General features: G+C 36.2%; 1 protein-coding gene across 1 annotated transcript in view; it reads left to right on the top strand.

Moving 5' to 3' along the window:
* The first annotated feature begins 897 nt into the window (after window positions 1-897).
* Window positions 898-21,188, top strand: part of NLN (neurolysin) — a 29,650-nt gene continuing 9,359 nt past the window's right edge. The window contains exons 1-9 of the mRNA XM_086479535.1: window positions 898-986; window positions 4,653-4,909; window positions 7,142-7,290; window positions 12,650-12,757; window positions 13,627-13,729; window positions 14,461-14,621; window positions 16,042-16,177; window positions 18,360-18,726; window positions 20,105-20,306. Of these exons, the coding sequence (XP_086335661.1) occupies window positions 961-986; window positions 4,653-4,909; window positions 7,142-7,290; window positions 12,650-12,757; window positions 13,627-13,729; window positions 14,461-14,621; window positions 16,042-16,177; window positions 18,360-18,726; window positions 20,105-20,306 (1,509 nt within the window). The 5' untranslated portion in view covers window positions 898-960. The remainder of the gene's footprint in view (window positions 987-4,652; window positions 4,910-7,141; window positions 7,291-12,649; window positions 12,758-13,626; window positions 13,730-14,460; window positions 14,622-16,041; window positions 16,178-18,359; window positions 18,727-20,104; window positions 20,307-21,188) is intronic.

The raw sequence follows: 21,188 nt of genomic DNA, 5'->3' as shown, positions 1-21,188 counted from the left end.
ATACCATAATTTGTGAAAACAGCTGCTTCTAGAATACTGTTTGTTGTAGCTGAAAGTCCAGACCAAACCTTGTGTGCCTTTCCTCCTGAACTTCTCGTAGATGAATGATGTAGTGCACAAATTCACACTGTATTTTAGTTTGCCCTATATGTTATTCCACTGACATTATTAGATGCCATAGGACTCACGCCAGAAAAAGGGAGTGCAATTTTCCAACAGAGACCAGTTAGATATTCATAGTAAAAATGCAATGTAAATAAAGGTGCTTTAATTTTGAGGGACCTCACAGGAATAAACATAGAGACTGGAAGGGACAGTTGGGGTGATCAAGTCTAGTCCTGTGCTACCTTAGGTAACAACGTAATATAATCCATTTTATAAGCTAGTCAAGCTCCACGTTATAAATAGAGGTGTTTTCACTTCCTGGTGCTCACTGGGCAGCTGTTTCAGAGTCTTGCTGCCCTGACGGTTACAAATGTCTCTTAAAATTCTAGACAACTTACTCTAATTTGTTCTTATGTCAGTATTGCCTCTTACCATCAATAGCTCTTTTCACTTTGAGGTGTAAGTGGTATACTTAATGACAGCTATCATCTTCAGACGTTTTTGCTAGACTAAGTCCATAAATTTCTATGTGTTTCTAGCAGTAGTGCAGGCTTAGGTGGCTATTGACACTTGATCCTTCATTTAGGCCAGCTCAGCTGTTTTGAAGTCACACATCAAATAGGTGATGAAACTGATAAGATGAAAAAAAAAAAAAGCTGCCCCCCTGCATTTTTTTCGTCCACATCAAATTTTTTTTTTTTTTTAACTGTATACTGCCCTGACTCTTTTCAAAGTATGACCCTGCCAATAGTTCTGCTGCTGTCATTGATGGAGTGGTGTACAGGGACAGAAATGAGCAGCAAAGGGAGGAACCGGAAAGAAGAATAATATCTTAAGGCAATACTGCTGCTGGACATGAACCTTATCCTTAAGGCAGGCTTGTTTAGATACGTCTGCCGTTCCACACTGCACTGCAAGATTAAGTGTAATGTCTGAAAGGGTTTGAAGTGGTCAGTTCAGGCATTAGCAACACTCTACCCATGGCCCCGTAAGATAATTGCAGTACACACCTAATATTATTTACAGACCTACATCTTTCTGTCTTATTTAAACTGGATCAACTTCTTATTGTTCAGTCCCAGCACTGATTGGCTTTTCTATAATGTTTCTGCCAGATACCAAAAACAAGCCTAAAATAATAATTGCATCTTGTTGGTTCAGTTGCTATTTGCAGAAAGCTGTTTGCAGTTGCATCTGGTTCCTACCATTGTTAATAGAATTTATTTTCCAGTTTATATCTAGAAAGTTAAAGTTTCCCTCAGTGACACAATCTACTGTAGTATTTTCTCTCTAATAATATGACAAGTATCGTTGCAGAGCATTTTTTAAACAGTCATGCTATTTTAGCTATACTCTTCTTTCTTGTTTCTTTATAGACTATTTAATCTTTAATTTTGACATTCTTTCTTTGCTGCTTTCTTGAACAAATAAGATAAAATCAGTAAATTATCAATTTTCTTGCATTATGGTATGTGGAGTTTGGGGAATTTATTTATTTATAGTTTTACATAGGCAAAGAATCTGAAATACTAAGTCATGAAAGAAATGGCCGAGATTTCACCTGTGCATGTATTTTTACTTACATTGGTTTTTATTAATCTGATGCCAGTTACATTGGCCTTAAGTACAATCTGATTGTAGCAAGGTAGCAACCCATGTCTGTAAATGATTATTTGAAGAGTTGCATGTAGTGATTGGTTTTATGTGAAATGTTATATTACAGTTTTTGAAGGCCCACCTTCATTTAGAAAGGCTTACAGGTCTTTCTGAGTTTGTGCTGCCTTTGTTAATCTGCATAAATGACTGCTTCCTTGCATCAGCAGGAGGAGACAAGGTACCAGCATTTCGAAACTAGGCAGTTCAGTGTTTTCCTGTCCCTAACAGGTAGACAACCACTTGCTGGCCTTTATTGCAATGATTTATGCAGCTGTCAAATTTGTGTGAGTATTCCTCAATGCAACTAGCCAACACAGTCAGAAAATCAGGTGGCATCTTTTTTGGTATTTAAAAGTAGTGCTCTGCAGTAATCAGGGACCTTGCATTCAAATGCATGAAATCAATCTAACTTTAATTATTAATTAAACTTGTTGGACAGGCTGAAATTAATATAATCTGTTGGTGCTGTGGTTGTTTTAGTGTTTGTTTCTGATAAGATGTAGTTGGTCAGTGACAAGGCTGTTTTCTACGTGTCTAGGTGAAGGTAATGAATGACAGAAAGCTGTAGGTTCCCTTAAAAAAAAAATAATCTGCTTCATGCCGTGCACTTTAGCGTAGTCATCAGCTTTTATGTTGTTCAGGCTGGGTTTTTTTTTTCTTTTTTTTTGAGTCTATTTTACTTTCATTTTGACCTTAATTTCACACATTTCATATTCTTTCTGGTGTTCTTGAGGCAGGGGGCAGGTAGAGTTCAGAGCCTTGAATCTGCTTTTGAGGAGGTTGCCCTTCAGCTCCCATGAGGTTGGTTGTACTAGAGCTGCACTGGTGATGTGTGAACAACGAGACAGGGCAGTCCAGTGGGAAACTGTTCATGACTTAATGAAATACTGTTCTTTAGCAGATTTGTAGGTTCAGGGGAGAAATCAGTGGTTTTGGGGAATGGGAAACTAATGCATTCTGAGAATGCTGATACCTAATCTTTTGCTTTCATGAAAGCAGCTTCATGCATCATAAACTTCTAACTGAGATTCAAAGTTTCAGTATTCCAGTGGAGAAGCTACTAAGGTGCAACAGAGTTGGTATCAGAGATAAAACAGAGGTGGAGGGAATATTCTTCATGCAGGCTTCATTTTTGGAGTTAAATCATCAATATGCTGCACATTGATGTTTCCGTGTGCCAGTAGAAGGGAAAAGGAAATGTCTTGCCTACACTGGTATAGGAGGATTTCAAGAAACTGTGGTAACAAGGAAAAAAAAATTGTCAACATAAGGCGTAGCTAGAAATGTTGTCTTTCATTTTTGTCTTGCAGAAAAGTAATTTTGGCTAGGCTATTTCTAGATAATTCCTCTTATAGATGAGTGAGACTTTTGACAAAAAGTCTTGCCTTCAAACAGAAGCCCTGTGTACAGCTCGGATTGTTGGCATTTCACTCATTGTTTTTCCTTCAGGCTAAAATTGCCAGCCCTTTTATGCATGCTCCCTGCATTGTATGCCAAAACCTATCTGAGCACTTACGCACGTACCAGACTGGTTTTGCAATAAAATTAATACTGGTACAGTGGCTAGCATTAAGAGAAAAAGGTATTTAATGTAAAACAGTGCTAAGTAAACATCCCTTTTAGTAGCGAGCCCTCTCTGTCTGTTCTTTTGTTTCTTTAGTTATGGTTAAAAATTTAAAGTCATTACCATAACAATGTGTAGTTTTGGGGTTTTGGGTTTTTTTAATTATCTGACTGGAATAGGGAGGCATATAGTAAGTCTGCCAGCCAAAGATCCTCCTATGATACTAAACACTGCAGCAAGTTTTTCTCTTTGAATGCAAGCTGTCTTTTAATTACTACCAGGTTATTATCTTCCTCAGCAACTACTTCATATATAACTGAATTATTAATGTAGTCGCCAGGTAAACGTCTTGTGGACTGTGTGGGTTTCTGTTAGCCCCACTTCAATCTGTTGCCTGTGTGTGTATATATCTATATCTATCTCCTTTATACACCAAGTTGAGTGTTGGTTTGTTGGAGTGCGAGGGTAGAAGCCTGTATTTCTGAAGCCAGAACCATCTTCTTAACCTATATTTGGATTCAGTGCTCCGAGTCACTTTTTTTTTTTTTTAGTATTATCAAAAAGGTTATTGAAAAGACAGCCATTGCTTGCACAGCACAGTGAGATCAGTTACATATGTAAACTTTTCTGCTAGCTAAGGTTGAAATAAGGTTGATTTATATAATCAGGGTTAATGGTACATAAATTACAGTAAACTTTTGTACCTCTTCTGGCAATAGAGTGAAACTGTGTATTTAAAATCCACAGCAATTATAGGAATAAATTATCAAGTGAGTTACAACTAGAAGTTTTCTTCCCGTGGCTGATTATGTGGCAGACATCCCATATAAATATAAAATTATTTGTTAAATGAACATGACCAAATGGCCTTTTTTTGTGTGTCTTGTTTTGTGCATCTTTGCAGTTCATGAACTTCATAATCTACAAATGACCATGTGGGTTTTATTCCTTATTTCAAAAATGCAAATACTGTCTGTTTCTGTAGAGTTTCAGTAACTATAATTCTGTTTTTCTTAGAAGATTGAGTAGTAACTTAATCTGTCTGGTTTTGTCAATAGTGAAGGTTTTATCCCTGTCCACACTTAGTTGTCCTCTGGATGGAAAAAGTAGAAGACAGACTTCTGATTTATTTAAAATTATACTTAATTGATGAGGGTAATGGCTATGTATGGTCCTGCTGGACAAGCAATGGCTCTAATAAAGACTTTGGTCTTGCTTCTAAAAATATTCTGTAATTATTAAAGGTCTGTTGCATTTTTTTAACATTTACTGTAAACGACCTCTTGAACTATTATCTTGCTATGCAAAGATATTTTTGTACTTTCAGGTCCATTGGGCCAGGGCTTCTGTTGAGAATGACATTAGGAGCAGAAATTACAAGCCAGCTCAAGGCTTCTTCATACATAGCATCAGGCCGAAACCTTTTGAGATGGGACCTGTCACCAGAGCAAATTAGAACAAGAACAGAAGAACTAATCAGGAAGACAAAGCACGTCTACGACAGTGTCGGATTGCTAGATATTGGAGAAGTAACACATGAAAATACTGTACAGGCCTTGGCAGATATAGAAGTGGAATATGCAGGTTAGTATATGTTTTCTGTGATTATTTCCATAGAGCATTCCATCTGCCTATGAAGAAACATTGAGAAAAGATAGTTGTTGCTGACAATAGTGGTCCGTGGTATAAAACAGCTAGGGCACAATGTGCAATGGTGTAGACTGCAGCCTCTGCGGAATGGATAGTGCATTCAAACCTGATAAGCAGTGCTTTTTTCAGACACAACAGAATCTGAGACAAGCAAGTCAAATAGAACAATGGAAAGATTGATAAGCTCCTAGTGGAGAAAATGTGATGGTTGAGAATGGGCGAACTTTTGAATGCTTTTTTGCAAGAAGACTGCTTTACTTGCTTGCTTTTACATTATGGCCTGCAAGGCCTTGAAGAATCCAGGGAGAGGTGTTGGTCAGCGGTCACATCTAGATTGTTCTGAATGAATTATCAACATACCAGTACAAGTATAGGGTTTAATGGTCAAACACAGGTCATTCAGTTACTTTGTTAATAATTGTCAGGCAGAGGAGATGGGGAAAATAACAACGTGTTCTGGTTGGCTTTGTTCGAAAAACCTGTAAGATGGTGGCTGCATGACTCTCAAAAAGTAGTCACATAAAATGTCAAGTTCTCTTAAGTCCTCTGAAAAAATCAGCAGTAGCAACAGCAGTGCTGAAAACAGCCACCTTGGCTCGGGGCAAAATCTTCACCTAGCGAAAAAGAGCAGACTGCAGCTCAAATATTTGTAGTGTAATATTAGTTGGCTTTCACATTACTTAGAATTACAGTTTAGGCACATCCAGTTGAATTGACTGGAATTGATGCTGGCAGAAAGACTGAGTAATCTTCATCCAAACAGCTTCCTGTCAAATTCAGTTTTAATTGTACCAATGTATTTGGTATAATTATTGCAAGCCTTTTCACTAAGGTATAAAACTCTCTGCTTTAAATTAAATTAGAAGGAAAAATCTGTTTGATTCAGAAAACAGTGGCCATCAGCTTCTCAGCATAGCTACCAGGACTTGCATCTTCCAAGATGTATATTTTTTTTCCTACATGCTATCACAGTAGTGGGTTATATTTAAGCTTTTGATGATAATCTTCAAAGCTGTATGTGAAATTAGCATGACTCACCTGTGAAATAGTCCATGACATATAATAGGAATGTGTAGGTACAGCAAGACTTCCATTAGAACCTTGGATTTTTAAGGGCTGTGTGTCCCTTTCATATGTGCATGAAAGACCTACCCTAGTAACTGGAATTTACTGTCTGAAAAGACACAGATGACAACAGGCCATACATTTCACTTGGAAGCCGCCAGAACTCACTTCAGCATCTTGAAACATCTTGGCATGAGGACAGGAGGAGGGGAAAAAAAAGTTTCCTATGGATTTCAAGAAGAACCATGTGCCCATGTCTGCATTCCAAAGGTTTCTGAAGGGCTGAGAGCATCTCAGGGTTTGATAAAACAACTTCAGATTACATAAAATTACAAAGCTTTAAATCATTCTAAAATACTGTTATTCTAAAATGTGCTTTTGGGGAGGTGATGGGGAGTGAAATTATAATCGGTTTTAAATTAATTCAGCTGGTAATAACAATTTCTATTTTAGGATTTCTATACAACGTCGTATAAGATGCAATATTCCTTTAATAAGCAAGGATTTACTTAATCTCAAAAGTGTATTCTAAAAAAGTGGCAATACTCAGCTTCTGATCTCTAGAAGTTCAGAACATATAGACAGCATCTTCTGTGTTTGCCTTATTGTTTCTCCTTAAACACAGAAGCAAGGATGGGAATTTGACACTTCTCATAACAATGTAAAAATAACTTCAGGACAGATGGGCCTGTTTAAAGATTCAGAGCATTTCACTTTAAATGCTGACATGGAAGCATCTGTGGTGGCTATGAAACAATGTCAGTCTTCACTTACAAATAATTAATCTTTCAAAAATCATGTATCATATTTATACACCTTTCAGTTGATCTTGTAGAAGTAAGAAGGTGACATAATTAGGCTTAAGTAATAGTTTCTTTGAAATGGTTATTTGTTATAATGGTGTGTGGGTTTGTCCTTTCACCTATTTGTTTTTACATTATCTGTAATCACTTTATTTGCTTCAAGCCTGATCTGAAGTGTCAGGTTGCTTTGGGTACTTGTTTCTTATGCCATCCATAAATATCAGAAGCAGAGAAGTTCCTTGTCCTTAAAGAGTTTCTAGCCTTCTGTGTAAGTGTTCATTGCCTTTTATTTAAACAGTGGAAAGGAGCATGTTGGATTTTCCTCAGCATGTCTCACCTGACAAAGAAGTACGCTTGGCAAGTACAGAAGCTGACAAAAAGCTTTCTAATTTTGATGTGGAGATGAGCATGAGAGAAGATGTGTTTCAGAAGATTGTTTATTTGCAGGTAAGTAACAACGGTATCTTCATAACCTGTGGAAATTGTTTGTTTGCAGGCAAATCACAACAATATCTGCATAACTTGTGGAAATGTAGATAAAATTCCAGTGGTGAAAAACTTTTCTCTAAAGAAGATAGCATCCACAGTGCTTTTCAAGAACCCCGTCACTCTGTGTGTTTCCCTGTGTCCGTACCAGTCAAATCTTTCCAGTGGGATGCAGCTGTACAAAAACGCTGTGGTTCCACAAAAACTTGAGCCAGTGTAACTTGGTACTCCCACTCTTTGCCTCTCATGTCTAGGTGTCTGTATCCTTCTCTCTCTGTTGCAATACCTTTAACTTTTGTTTAATCTTCCAGTGGGCTGGTACAAGGAAGCTAAACCGACAGAAGGAAACTTACCAGAAATTAAATGTCTTGTTTTCTGCTGGCTGAGCTCCCTGCACTGGTTTGCCCAGAGCATCACCAAGAGGAGGGGAAGAAAAGAGGCAATATAGCAATGCATTTAGGTTGGCTTATACTGCTTTTGAATTTGTGTCCAAAATTGTGCTTTACTGAAGTTGTCGAGAGTTTTAAATTTTGAAGTTGAGTTTTAAGTTATGAAAGTTAATGAGAACATATAACTGGGAGTGACCTCCAAAATTAACTCTCTTGATCTGCTAGTTATAGACAGCTACATTATATACTGCTCCTCCTGTGTTGCTTAAACTTCAAATTAAAACTAAGTCAAAAGATACATTTACTGTTTAACTAGTTTCTATCCCCTTTGTGTTTCTGTTTAGCTTCCCTTCTAATTGAGCACCTACAGGAATCTTATATGCTTCATTTGTACTGTTTATTTTGTAGTTTATACAGGAAGAATGTTCTGTTTTGTTCAAATGCAACTAGTGGCATTTAGTAATAATTTTCCAAAAGTGTAATTTAAAGATAGTTCAACGAAGATATCCATCGTGAAAACTAGAGTATATACATTTGTCCATGCTTCAGATGTGCATCTTCTCTTCACCCCCACTGATTTTTGACCTTCTTGTGATGCTGATGATATTTTGGAGCCCTGTTTCTTGGAGTTTTTTGTGCATTTTGCAGTGTTGACTGAAAACCAGAATAATATTTGCAGCACCTTATTAAAGTGCCTTCCAATATCACTGTCTTCTATTGTTGTGTTTTCTAGGCATATTTCCAAGTGTTCTCCTCTAGCTGGGTATTGTTTATGCGTTTGTGCCATTTTGAGGACCTTCCGTTGTGTGTTGGCATGTGATGCCTTATGTTGATTTTTTTTTTTCCCCTGCTCTGTTGCTATTACTTAAATGGTTTGATATGTATTTATTATTTGCTATGATTTTCCCTACCCTTCAGTATAGTATACACAGATACATTTAGGGCTAATCTGCTATATCTGTGTATCTATGGTTTTTTAATTTACCAGAATTTCTGATAGTAGCTAGTGAAAACAGATTGTTGTTATTCGCTAGTACTACTTTCTTATCTTTTTTAAAGAAATCTTTCATTTGCTGCTTTCCTACTTCATTTTCCTTTGCAGCAAAACTTGGCTTTTGTAACGGTTACAGTTGTTGCTTAAATTTCCATTTAAGTTTTTTAGAGATTTTTCTTGGCTTGACTGCAGCATATGAGCATGTTTTAGAATTAGTTTTCCAGAGATGCAACCTCTAAGCACATATCAACTTCATAATAAGTTGTAGCAGTAGTAGCATTTTTTTGCTGTAGAACAGATGTAAAATCAGTGCCAGACTGATTGTCTTGCTATTTCCAAATCACAAAGTTCTTCTTATTTTTATCTTACTCTTATCAAATTTCTAATGCCTTCTCTTGTTAGAAACTCTTAGTTGAAAAATGAGGTTCCAGGAGCGCACAAAAAAAAAAAAAAAGGGACTTCCACAAATAGAAATGTTTTGCTGAAATAATTTTATCAGTTTAAGTGAGCCAGTAAAACATTTTTATTAAATCACATTTTTCATGGCCTGGCTGAGGATTTAATAGTTCAGGTATATTAAATCAGTTTCATAATCCTGCACAGGGGCCAGATTAAAATGCAGTGAGGAGAATCAGGGCCCTCACACTCCCATGTTGTTATCATACAGTCAGTCCACTAAAAGATGAGTAAATCTGCTTGGTCTCAGTGACATTCCAAATGTTTCTGGTCCCTTTAATGAGGGCTAAACTTTTCTAAGTTAACAACTGTTCGGTATTCTTTCTAAATTCTGCTTTATTTGAGAACTGTTGGTGGTGGAAGATGTGTGAGGTTTTTGTAGTTAATTAAAACCAAAAAACCCTGAAAATAATCTGATCTCTTTCTTTTCCCCATACTTTAGGGGAAAAAAATTATGCATAAATTTATGTTGAATATGCTCTAGATCTTCTTTAGAAAACTTTTATTTGGGGGTCTGAAGTTTGGAATAAAAGTGAATATGGTAGTGAAACTGTAATTTTAAATTTTATTACTCCTGACGTCTGCACATGTTGGCTAGCAGAGGCATGCTTAAGAATGTTGCCAATCTTCTCCACCCACCCACCTTCAGGAAACTCAGCCTGATGTGAACAGCTGCTACAGGTTTTGTTCATTATATTCTAAGTAGATTTTGTTTTTTACTCTGCCTGAAGATTTCTTCATGGAATAAGGTAGCATGGTTGTCCAAAACAAGTATGAAATGGTATAAAAAATCATCAACCATGACCATTCTAATACTTCTAGAAAGTTTCAAAATTTCATGTGTGTAGTATAGTTGAAATTAGCACCGCTGTTGTGGAAATTGTTCATCAAAAAAACACAGGGTGACATAGACCGTCCTGACCAGACTGAAATTCAGAGCCAACCACAGAACACACTTGGTTCAAGTGCCTGTGACAGTTTATACTCTTGCTTATCCTTAAAGACCTGACAGGTATTTTTGAATGTGCATCATCCTTCACAAAGGCTAATACTGAGACTAGGAGCTCTTTTACATTGATTTCTTTTGAAGTGTATGGAGAGATATATAGTCATCAAGGGAATGATGAAGAACACTAACTTAGTTTTCTCCTTGTTTTTCCCTAAAGAATCTTTCTCTTTCTTAGCTTTAGAAGGAGCCAATGTTCACTGGCTTTAATTGTTTGTGAATTCCCTTCTTCTGCCTAAAATCTTTGCTGGGTTTTGGCCCAGGAGATTTTCAGGAGCATGACAGTTCCGTATGCCCAATGGAGGGACTGGGAGATCCCTCATAATGCCTAAATAGCTCAGTGAGACTTTTCACAATCCTCTGTCCTTAACTGTTACTGTAATAAAAGCAGTGTCTTTTTATAGAGATTAGAATACTCAATTTTTTTCTCAGCCTTTCTGTTTTTTGAGCCTTGCAGCACAGATAGCACAGTATAAATGTTAATGTGGTGACGGTATCTGCATTTTTCAACTCTGTATTTCTGAAGTCGTGCTTTTTCTATCACACTGGTCTTAGGTTAGAAAAAAGAACCCTGGAATTGTGATTTGTCCAGTGGAAAAACAATATTTGAAAATTCTGATTGTTAAAAATACTTTTGTAGTCAGTATCATAGCATTGACACTCCTAGATGTAGCATTTGGTAGCATAAATATGTTCATGAAGCTGCAGAATTTCAGGGAATTCATTGCCAGAAGCAGAGCAGGAAGCCTGAGTGTCGCAAGAGGTAGGGTAATAGCATTCTTTTAATCTTTTTGTTGGGAAACATTCTGTGTGACTTGCCTTACACATATATCACAAATGAGGTGGAGATGTGAGGTTTGACTTGGAGAGGACAGAGGGCATGATTTTCTTCACTTGCTTTCCTCCCAAAAGGAGATTTCCATGATTTACATCTTTTTATTTAAAAACAAAACAAAACAAAGCGACAGCTGAGTGCTGTAAAAAAATCAGAGCCATGTTCAAGGGTACATCATGCAATGGCATGGCTCAATCATCATTGACTAGCTATGTGGTGATCTATAGTAGTTAGATCATCCTTTCATGAGTCTGTGGATTCTTCTAAAAATTATGTATGAGCAGATAATATTAAAAATAAGAAATATTCATCATATGATAGTATCAGTAAACTAAGTTAAATCTGGCTATTTTTTAGAAAAGTTAGTTTGTCACAAAGTGAAATGATTGTTGTCTTTTTTTTCACTGGACTTAGAAACTCTTGCATATGCGTAAGAGTTTTAGGCACAATTGTACTAATGCTTAGCAGTCCTGCTGTAGCATGATGCTTCTGGGACTTGTGACTTTGCAGAGTGAAAACAAAACTAACCCATTCTAAGCTCTTTCATGGTTCTGAAAACCAATTTCCACTAATTTTTTGATCCTATATGCATTGCACTGGTGGGACTGTAGACATGGTTCGTGTGTTGTTGTGTGGATTAGTTTTAAATTACAGTTGGGAGAATATCAGTTTCAGAGTTTTTATTCTTACTTATTTTCTCTTGGAATGCAATTAGGTTCCTGTCTCTGTAATTTGCACTGGCAGGTTGTAACGCTGTACACAGTTGTGTTACTCTTTCATAAAATTTGCATGTTTCAACATCCTTACTTTTCAGAGGTGCTAGTCAAGATTTAATTGTATATAGGTAAGCTGCCGAGAAGGTTGTTAAGACAAGTCAGAGCTAATATCAACAGGTTCATATTTGAAGGTGAACTGAAATAGAGCATGCCCTTTTTACAAGGACTGTAAAATAATACCTTTTTTAAATGTTCACTTTTAGATGAGGGAAGATAAAATTAGAATGTGTACAGCATTATTTTCAATTTAGGACAGTGTCAGGTTTCTGAATTAAACAGTTATGCTGTAGTCAGTTTGAAGGAAGACCCTCACAGGACTGATCGATGTTCTGTTACAATGAGTATCTTGTCTCTTAATCTTGGTTGCTTTAGGAATTGACCATTCAAGAATCTTCATAGTGGCATGAACAGACATAGGAAGCTGTTTTCTTTGTTGTGACTGATTGTCTTGTTCTGAAAGAGAAGAGCTATATGCTCAAATTTTTTGCCATCTGATAACCTTCGGTGACGCATCTAATCTTTTGGGGTTTTTTAATCCCTCTAATTTTTAAGGTACAGTGTTACCCTGTAACACTGATTTTCTTCAAGTATGTATGAGAAAGCTGTCTCTACAGAAAAAGCTCAAGTGCTCTGTACGATAAACTAAAAGTATTTTGGAAAATTATTTTAAAACCATGCTACATTAATTTAAGCATACTATTGTATAAGGTAATTGGTTTTGGAAAGTCCTTCTCACTAAAATCTGGAATGTTCCTTTTTTGCTATGGTGGTGTTCTAAAGAACAGGTCTGTTCAGGCCCTTCTAATGCTTGGTATGTTTCTTGCACCATGTTGCACATTCAATTATTCTATACTGTCGTTTCAGCAAACCTGCGATCTCGAAAATGTAAAGCCTGAAACAAAGCGGTATCTAGAGAAATCAGTTCAAGTGGGAAAAAGAAATGGACTCCATCTTCCTAAAGAAGTGCAGAATGTAAATATGGACTATTAGTTTATAAAGCAAAGGTGACAAACTGTTGAAGGGATGAAATTACAGCTGGATAGCTATACTCAGCATATAATTGAGCTTTGTGCTTTTGGACCTGCTTAATTTTTGCTCTGATCTTAGCAGTTCTTAGTTCCAGATCCATCCTTTAAACTTCAATTACCTTGAGGTTTTTACTAATGTTAGACTTTTACTAATCTGTTAGACACCCACAGTACTCAGTGGACAGAGGTGGTATGCATCATCTCTCTTAGCCTTCCAGAGTAAAATAAGCCTATCTGTAAGAGTTTTATTATATATTCTGATTACAGAGAATGCCTAAATTAGATAGATTCCTAACGAAGAGGCCTCTCAAAAATGTTACTTGTGAGTACAAGCTTTGGAAGTATGTATAATTTTTACAAAGACACAGCCATTTTAATTTCAATTATTAACCATTAATTATTGTAAAATGTGTCCAAGATTTTAGTGGATAATTTTACACTTAAAATTGTAATTTAGACTTTTCAAATAAAAGAAGATAATTGAATGTTAGCGCATACTGCTGTTCAGAGGACATGTTTATGTGTTCAGTCCCCTCTGAGTTGAGAAGACCTTTGAAGTGTTGTCGGAGCGATAGCCCTGTCCCAGAGTTCATTGGCAACCATATTGCCCAGGGCCAAAAGAAAGATAAAAGGGTGACTGAGGCAGAGTGAATTATGAGGCTGCCTGCAGTGTGTTACTTGCTTAATGCTGGTATTCACTGTTGGTTAGTAGACAGCCTAGCTGGAAAAAGTGAAATACTATTCGTGTGGAGGGTAGTAATTGCCAGATTTGGTTTTTGTTTTTCCACTAAATTCAATTTATCCCCAATACAGGAAATAAAGACGATGAAGAAAAAATTGAGTGAGCTGTGTATAGACTTTAACAAAAACCTGAATGAGGAAAACACGTTTCTTGTATTTTCCAAGGAAGAACTTGGTGAGTAGTATGTTTGCTCTTTCCATGTCTTCAGCCTTCCTGTTTACTCGAGTAATCGTTTTTGGCCCAGTGAGTGATGGTCAGATCAAGAGAAATTCTGACCGTTTTCCCGTCTTCTCTGTTTCGTTCTTAATCCTTCCCCAAAGTCAGTTTAGAATTACCCTTTGCAGGTGTTTATGATCTCTTCATAGATTTGTGCTTCCTGAAGTGTTTGCCTTGGATCAAGTTAGCACATCTGTCCTCCTTGTTTTTCATAACTTTACTCTTCTCTGCTTCTTTGCTCAGTTCTCCACTGTTAGGCAATCCTCTGTGTATTGTATTCATTGCAATTATTGGAAAAACTTTTCTGCCCTGCAATGTATTTTAGCTACTTCAATCATTTAAACTGACCTAGAGATTTCATATGACAGAGAATTTGGGGATTCGTTATCTGAAGGGCATGGCATAAAATGTGCTTTAATAACACCAGAGATCTTTTTATGTCATACTGAGGTTTTTTTGTGGTAGCCTTACATATATTTCTCTTTTGCTCACAAGTGTTTCCAATTTTTATTTTGCTTGGTTGTGATTTGAAAAAGTTTTAGCGCATAGTTATAAAAAGAGGGGTGATAATTCCATGGAGATTTCTGATGTCAAATTAGATTGCAACAAAACAAATGCAACAATCTCACAATAAAGAGAGGGGAGTAGGTAATTCTAGTAAACATTGTTTATTAAATTGTGTTCTGTAGAAGGCCTTCCTGATGACTTTGTTAAAAGTTTAGAGAAGACTGAGGAAGACAAATATAAAATTACTTTAAAGTATCCCCACTATTTTCCTGTCATGAAGAAGTGCTGCATTTCAGAAACCAGGAGGAAAATGGAATCTGCGTTTAACTCGAGATGCAGAGAGGTATGTCCTATATTGACTGTTTTACAGGGTAATGACAGAGTTCAAAAATGGAGCTAAACATTCAAATGCTAGATTTGAGTTCTGTACATTGTCTAGTACTATGAAACCAAAACTTATCAGTGTGATCATTAGCAGTTCCTTGCTCCAATTTATTCTGATATTGAAAGACCTTAGAAGTTGATGATCCACCTGTGTGCATGTATGTATCTTAAAACTTTCATTGGTGCTGTAAATAGAAGTAGGATTTTGATCTTTTGGCAAATTTCCTTATAGTGTTCTGAAGCAGCTTACTGGCACTTTCCTTCCAGAGAAGGATGTCTGAGTGTAGCTTTTGTAGTACTTTGGGATTCCTGAGGATAAGAGGGGTTATTTAAGCACATGTTTTAATTATGAAATATGGGTGATTAAATGTGAAATTAACACATTGCATATTGATGAGAATTTTACTTAGATGTTAAAAAAAACCTCTAATTTTTATAAAAGGTTCGTTAAATTGTCTGAAAAATAGCTGGAAACATGCCTTATAAAAAGAAATAATTTCACAAAGAATTTGCTTGATAGTGGTGAGACCAGACAGACAGGTACAAAGATAATGAAAATGCTCGAAAAGATAAAAGTGTCATTTAGGCAATTGTACCAACCATTCAGTAGAGAACAATGTCAGAGTTGAGCTTTTGTATTTGAAGTGCTGGGAAATGTGAAGAGTACAACATAAGATAAAACGGCAACCAGAACTGAACGCTCCGCACGTCACCACACTTAAAGGGACTTGCTGTTAAAACTGTGGGACAGTCTTGGAACCTAGTGCTTGAAAAAAAGGTTTTTCCATGAGAAATCTCACTTTTCCAGAACTGGAGGTTAACACAGTTAAATTTTCAGCTTCTCAAGGATCCTCTACCACATTTAGGATTTAGGTCAGGGCCTGGGGTGTTTGTGTTTTAGATCTCTTTCTGGCTGCTATTGTCAGAGTGGCAAAAGAGAGAACTTTGCACAAGCTTTGAGTGTTGGCACAATAGCTTTGCAGTCTGTCTTCACCACTAACAAACAATTAAGCCTGCTGTCAGCCTTTTCCCTGTTATCTGTCACATTTAAATGATTGATAAACATTGTAAACTTTTTGCAACAGTCAAAGATGTGTTATTGTCCTTAAAGGAAATGGTATATCTTTTGATTAATTGAAGCAGATAAATTACGGTTGAGAGAGTAATGACTCAGATTGACTAGAAAACTAGCTGTCTGCAATTAAGTGCTGTGACAAAAAAAACCTAAAGAATCTAGATATACTTACATTAGTCTATATTTACCTCTTAAAGTATTTAATTTTAAATGTTTGCTCTTTCTTATGATTACAGATATTATTCGGATAATTGTTTCAATAACGTGTTTTCTGTTTTCACTTTTTGTCTCCTTTCTTTTTTAGGAGAACACAAAAATTCTTCAGCAATTGCTTCCACTAAGGGCGAAAGTAGCAGGGCTTCTTGGTTATAATACACATGCCAACTTTGTTCTGGAAGTAAACACTGCGAAGAGCACAGATAACGTAACAGCCTTCTTAGGTTCGTTCTTATTTATAAACAATACTTTTATATTTGGTATGGCAACATGACTCCTCAGCCAAGATAAATTTAAATACATAATTGGGTCACAGTGTCCATCATGTTTAGCTAGAAAAAGAACTCTCTGTTGACTCTGTTCTGGCATGTATTTTTTTAGACCATAGCTGTACAAATGCAGTTGCTCCAAAACAGGGAAGAGCAAGACAAAAATCTGAAAATAACTACTTTGTGGCAGCCGATATAGGCAAGTGGTCATGTCTTTCTCAGTCCCAAAATGCAGTTATCCTAATTTAGAACCAGAATGACATGTGCAGCCTAAGTGATTTTATCAGTTCGAGAAGTTGTGTCACAGATGCAGCTTTTCATTCCTGTAGGTTAGCTGCAACTTTTTGTGCATCTGTAGCCTGAGTGTCTTTTTCTGGTACAATGCATTAAGTATAATGAAAGATTGCTGTATGTGATGATGCAACTTCCATGAGCAGAATTAAAAAATTAAATCTGGAATGATAGATTAAATCTGGAATTCAAAAGCCCTCTAATGGAATTGGATCTGAAAACAGCAATATCTTTAAAATTTTAAACTGAGCTGTTTGCAGATTTATAGTCATCCTGTTGACCTCAGTGAGCCCGCTTTTGTGCATTGAGTTAACTTCTACTTTCTGGAATTATGTAATTCCACAGAATAGTATGTGTTCCTTTATTAATGTGTCCTAACACCACTTAGGATATATTGTATAAATAACTTAGTACAGCAGTAAAGTCTGTTTGGTGGTAGTGATTTTTTTGTGTTTATATATCAATAGAGGTTCAAATGCACCTCTTCCTTCACCTGTGATTCTGTTGCATTTCTCCTGTTATCGTGTGAGGTCAGTACTGTATTTGACAATACCAGTTATCCATATATTTGTCAATGAACTTACACTTAATTTTGATTTATAATTAAATGTGAGTTACCCAGTTTTTTTAAGTGTACTTAAAGTAGTTTGGACGCTTTCCATTATATTTCTGTAATCTAGATGGGCTTATATAATACTGTTTTTTCATTTGTTTTAAAGCTGACACACCTCATAATTTAACAGTTATTGTTGTGACTTTAACTTCTTACAGTATGAGATCATATACCTTTCTATTAATAAGTACCATGTTTCATGGTAGTTCTTAGGGAGAATATTCATCAAATTAATTGTCAGGTTTAATTTAGTTCTTTTGGTATATCCTCAGCTACAGGCATGACACTATGATTTGCTCTGCTTTGTTCATATATATGTTTTAAATCAATGTTCATAAGCCTATCTTATGACTAGGAAGAAAAGCATTCTGTCCTATGACATATTCTGAATTTAGCATAATACGAGCTGCAAACACTAGTTTCGTTACTTAAATAACACCTCACAGTCTTCCTAGAAACAGGAGTGGCAATTCCTAAATTTTACACTCTAGATACCAATAGTGAACATTATCTGAATTCTTAAGGAAGAAAAAAGTGTCTGGTAGTCCAGAAACACAAGAGAATATGTACAGTATGTACTTTATAGGAGTTTCAGTAAGCTCAGATATTTTATATTCAATATAGTGGATCCGTAGTGCTGTGAGCCTTTCTTGTCCAATAAAAGCTATATTGGAAAAAATTTGGATCATGGAGATGAATATCCAGTAGCTTTGGTAGTCTAGAAGCTAGCCATTGTGTACATGAGAACTCTTTAGTATCTCGTTCTTTTATAAGACTTCAGAAGCAGGTCATAACGTATTCTGGAAAGTCTTGGAAGAAAAATTAGTGTTTGAATATTTTGTTGCACTTCCAGTAACTAATAGTAGTTGTAGTGGTTGGCTGTTTCTGTAGAAAGACATCAAGAGAACTAAGATTACATGAGGTAAAATCAAAGGCTTCAAGCGAAAGTGTCTAGTGTTACTCTCCATTTCTGTTGTCTTTGAAAAAGTCTAAATTTACCAAAACCTTCACAGTACTACTAGGCCTATGTGGAGTCCTGTATTATTTTTACCATGCCTGCAGTTAAAACTCATTAAGACAAGAAAGCAGACAGTTTGCTTGCTGTTAGTCAACAAATGGAAAACTCTGGCATCCACTTTTGGGGAACATGCTTAAAGTCATGAGTGTATTTTATGGGAATACACATTATAGTAAGGAACACAGAAGTTGATTCCAAGGCAATCTTTGTTTCAGATGATTTAAGTAAGAAGCTAAAGCCATTGGTTGAGGAAGAAAGAGAATTCATTCTAGATTTGAAGAAAAGAGAGTGTAAAGAAAGAAACTTTGATTATGATGGAAGAATCAATGCATGGGATCTTCATTATTATATGAACAAAACAGAAGAGCTGAAGTACTCCATAGATCAAGAAAAGCTGAAGGAATACTTCCCAATTCAGGCTGTTACAGAAGGCTTACTGAATATTTACCAGAAGCTGCTGGGACTTGTATTTGAGCAAGTAGAAAGTGCTCATGTTTGGCATGACAGTGTTACTCTTTATACGGTAAAGGACAATACAACAGGAGAAATGTTAGGGCAGTTCTATTTGGACCTTTACCCCAGGTAATTATGAGTGTTTTACTTACCTGTTTAAAATTGAATTGGTCTTAGTCGGTTGCTGGTGTGGTTGAAATTAAATGCATTTGGAAGTAAATATTTGTCCCACTGACAAGGCTATTACTGCGCTCATTAAGTTGTCCTCTGGACTGTTTTCAGATTGTTTACACTTTTTTTTTTTTTTCCAGTACTACTGCATTTCTTGCTTTTATTCAGTTTCTGAAGCATTACTCCTTTGTTCATATTCTGTAGTATTGCTGTCTAATCAGTTGTTCACAAGTTTTTCCTCTATGACCATTTCTCCTTCCTAATAATAATAGTTTTACTTTTTAGTTTATGTTGAACCATTACTCCAGTCTGTTCAGATCATTTATATTCCTATCTGCCAAGTGTTCCTAGTTTCTCCCAGTTCCTCTTTACATTTTAAATGTGTATTTTGTGCCCGGTTGTTCAGACTGCTAAAGAAAATATCAAATAGATCAGGACCAAGAATAGATTCTTGTTGAGCACACCTTGAAGTGTACATCCAGGTTGATCTCTGTAGCTCTCCAGCTGTCTTTGTAGCTATTTACAACATCGTCTGTGTTCTGTGAGAGATTAGGAGACTAGAGTAATTTGACAGGACTTATTCTTAGCTAGTCGTCCTTGACTGTGTCTCACTGTTCGGAGGGGGTTTTTTGTTGGTTTTTTTTAATTGTTCTTTAGTAATTTCTAAATTGGTTGATAACTTTTTTTAATAAAAATGGACTTAAGTCTTCTCTGGGTTAAGAAAATTATGTTAGTGAATACAGTAGTACATAAATTGTTCTTTGTAAGATTGGCACATGTTATCTCCTTCACCTGTTTGCCCTCTCCCCTCTTTCTGCACATAATGTGGATTGCTGAAACTATTTGTTAGAAAGACTCTTCTGACTTAACTACCCAGTTAACTACTCAGGTTTAGGGCAAAAATTTCAAATTAATTTTTCTTTAAACTTTTGGATCACACTGAAAATGCAGTAAACTGTATTCTTTTGTCTCCTGTAATGAAAGAAAAAATACTTCTTCAGAGGACAGAACCTAGTCCTTCCTATTACAGTAGAAGTTTAAAGTAGAATTGACAACTATAGGGTATATACTTTCAGTATTTGAGTAAAAATCATATTCTTGTAAATGCTGCTGTGAATCTTAAACTGATGTGATTTAAGTACTGGGGGGGTTTTCCCCTTGTGCTCTTAACTGGATCTTAAAACTAGTGAGTCTTAGAAGCCATCAAATGATGTAATTTCTTTGTGTAAAGCTTAAAGAGACACTAACTGATTGTCCCTGTTCTTGAATAGGCTTCACCATTCTGGTGATCAGGCTTATGGTTTGAAGATAGTGTCTGATATATTTTCTTACACAGAGAGGGGAAGTATGGGCATGCAGCATGCTTTGGTCTCCAACCCGGCTGTCTTCTCTCTGATGGCAGCAGAATGATGTCTGTAGCTGCTCTGGTAACCAACTTCACAAAACCAGCATCAGGTCATCCATCATTGCTGCGACATGATGAAGTAAAGACTTACTTCCACGAATTTGGTCATGTAATGCATCAGATATGTGCACAGGTTAGTGATGTTTCAATTCCAGTGTAAGACTTAACTTCTTTCTCCACTGTCTTAAAGCAAGGTGTAAATCTATTTTGGTGGTTTCTAGTTTTAATAAAGTACATATACAGGTTTTTTGTTACTTTTCAAAGTGGCATGTTGAACATGTACTTTTGCATTTGCACCATGCATGTACCTGTGAGGAGTGAATAGATCCATGTGTAATGTAAAGAAGGTGCTCGGTTGCTCAGTAGTGTCTTCTGTTACAGCTGTCAGAGGGCTCTTTACTACTTCTAGTAGCATGCTAGATATTAGAAGCAAAAAAAGTTTCTGTACCTAGGAATGCAAATGAATTGTGAATCCAGATCACCTCCAGCATTTTGGCATTTAGTACTCTTGAGAGCTATCACTCTTGACACCAAAAGCATAAAACAGGTCTTGCCTGAGCTATTGTGTTTTCTGCTCTCCTATCTGCCAGTCAGGGTTCTCATAGTGACCAGAAAGAACTGAAGCTAGTCTGCAGATTTTGTGTCGAGATGTCAATGAGGTGTAAAATTGCTGGTTTCATTCTTTCTTACATGTAAAATTGATTTCTGCCAGATGATAAATTTATTACTTGCCTAATGAAAATGTTATGTTTCAGAGAGAGGCAAGTCTCAGTATTCATTCACCAAAAAATTTGCATAATTATCTACAAATCCAGACTTTGTGTAGCACTGCTTTCTTGTTTATAAAGAAGAACAAGTACCAAATAATAAAATCAGATAAATATGACGCCCATTAGATTTTAATTCTTGACCTTGATCCTAGAGATGAGGACTGTAGAATAAAGAAACAAAGTCATAGAAATCCATATATTAAATCTGGAATTAAACAAATGACATTCAAGCAAACTTCAGAACA

The sequence above is a fragment of the Leptosomus discolor genome, chromosome Z, assembly GCF_034619465.1.
Source record: "Leptosomus discolor isolate bLepDis1 chromosome Z, bLepDis1.hap2, whole genome shotgun sequence".
Lineage (NCBI taxonomy): Eukaryota > Metazoa > Chordata > Aves > Leptosomiformes > Leptosomidae > Leptosomus > Leptosomus discolor.
The sequence above is the reverse complement of the archived record's forward strand: the minus strand, read 5'-3'. Positions and strand labels throughout refer to the sequence as shown.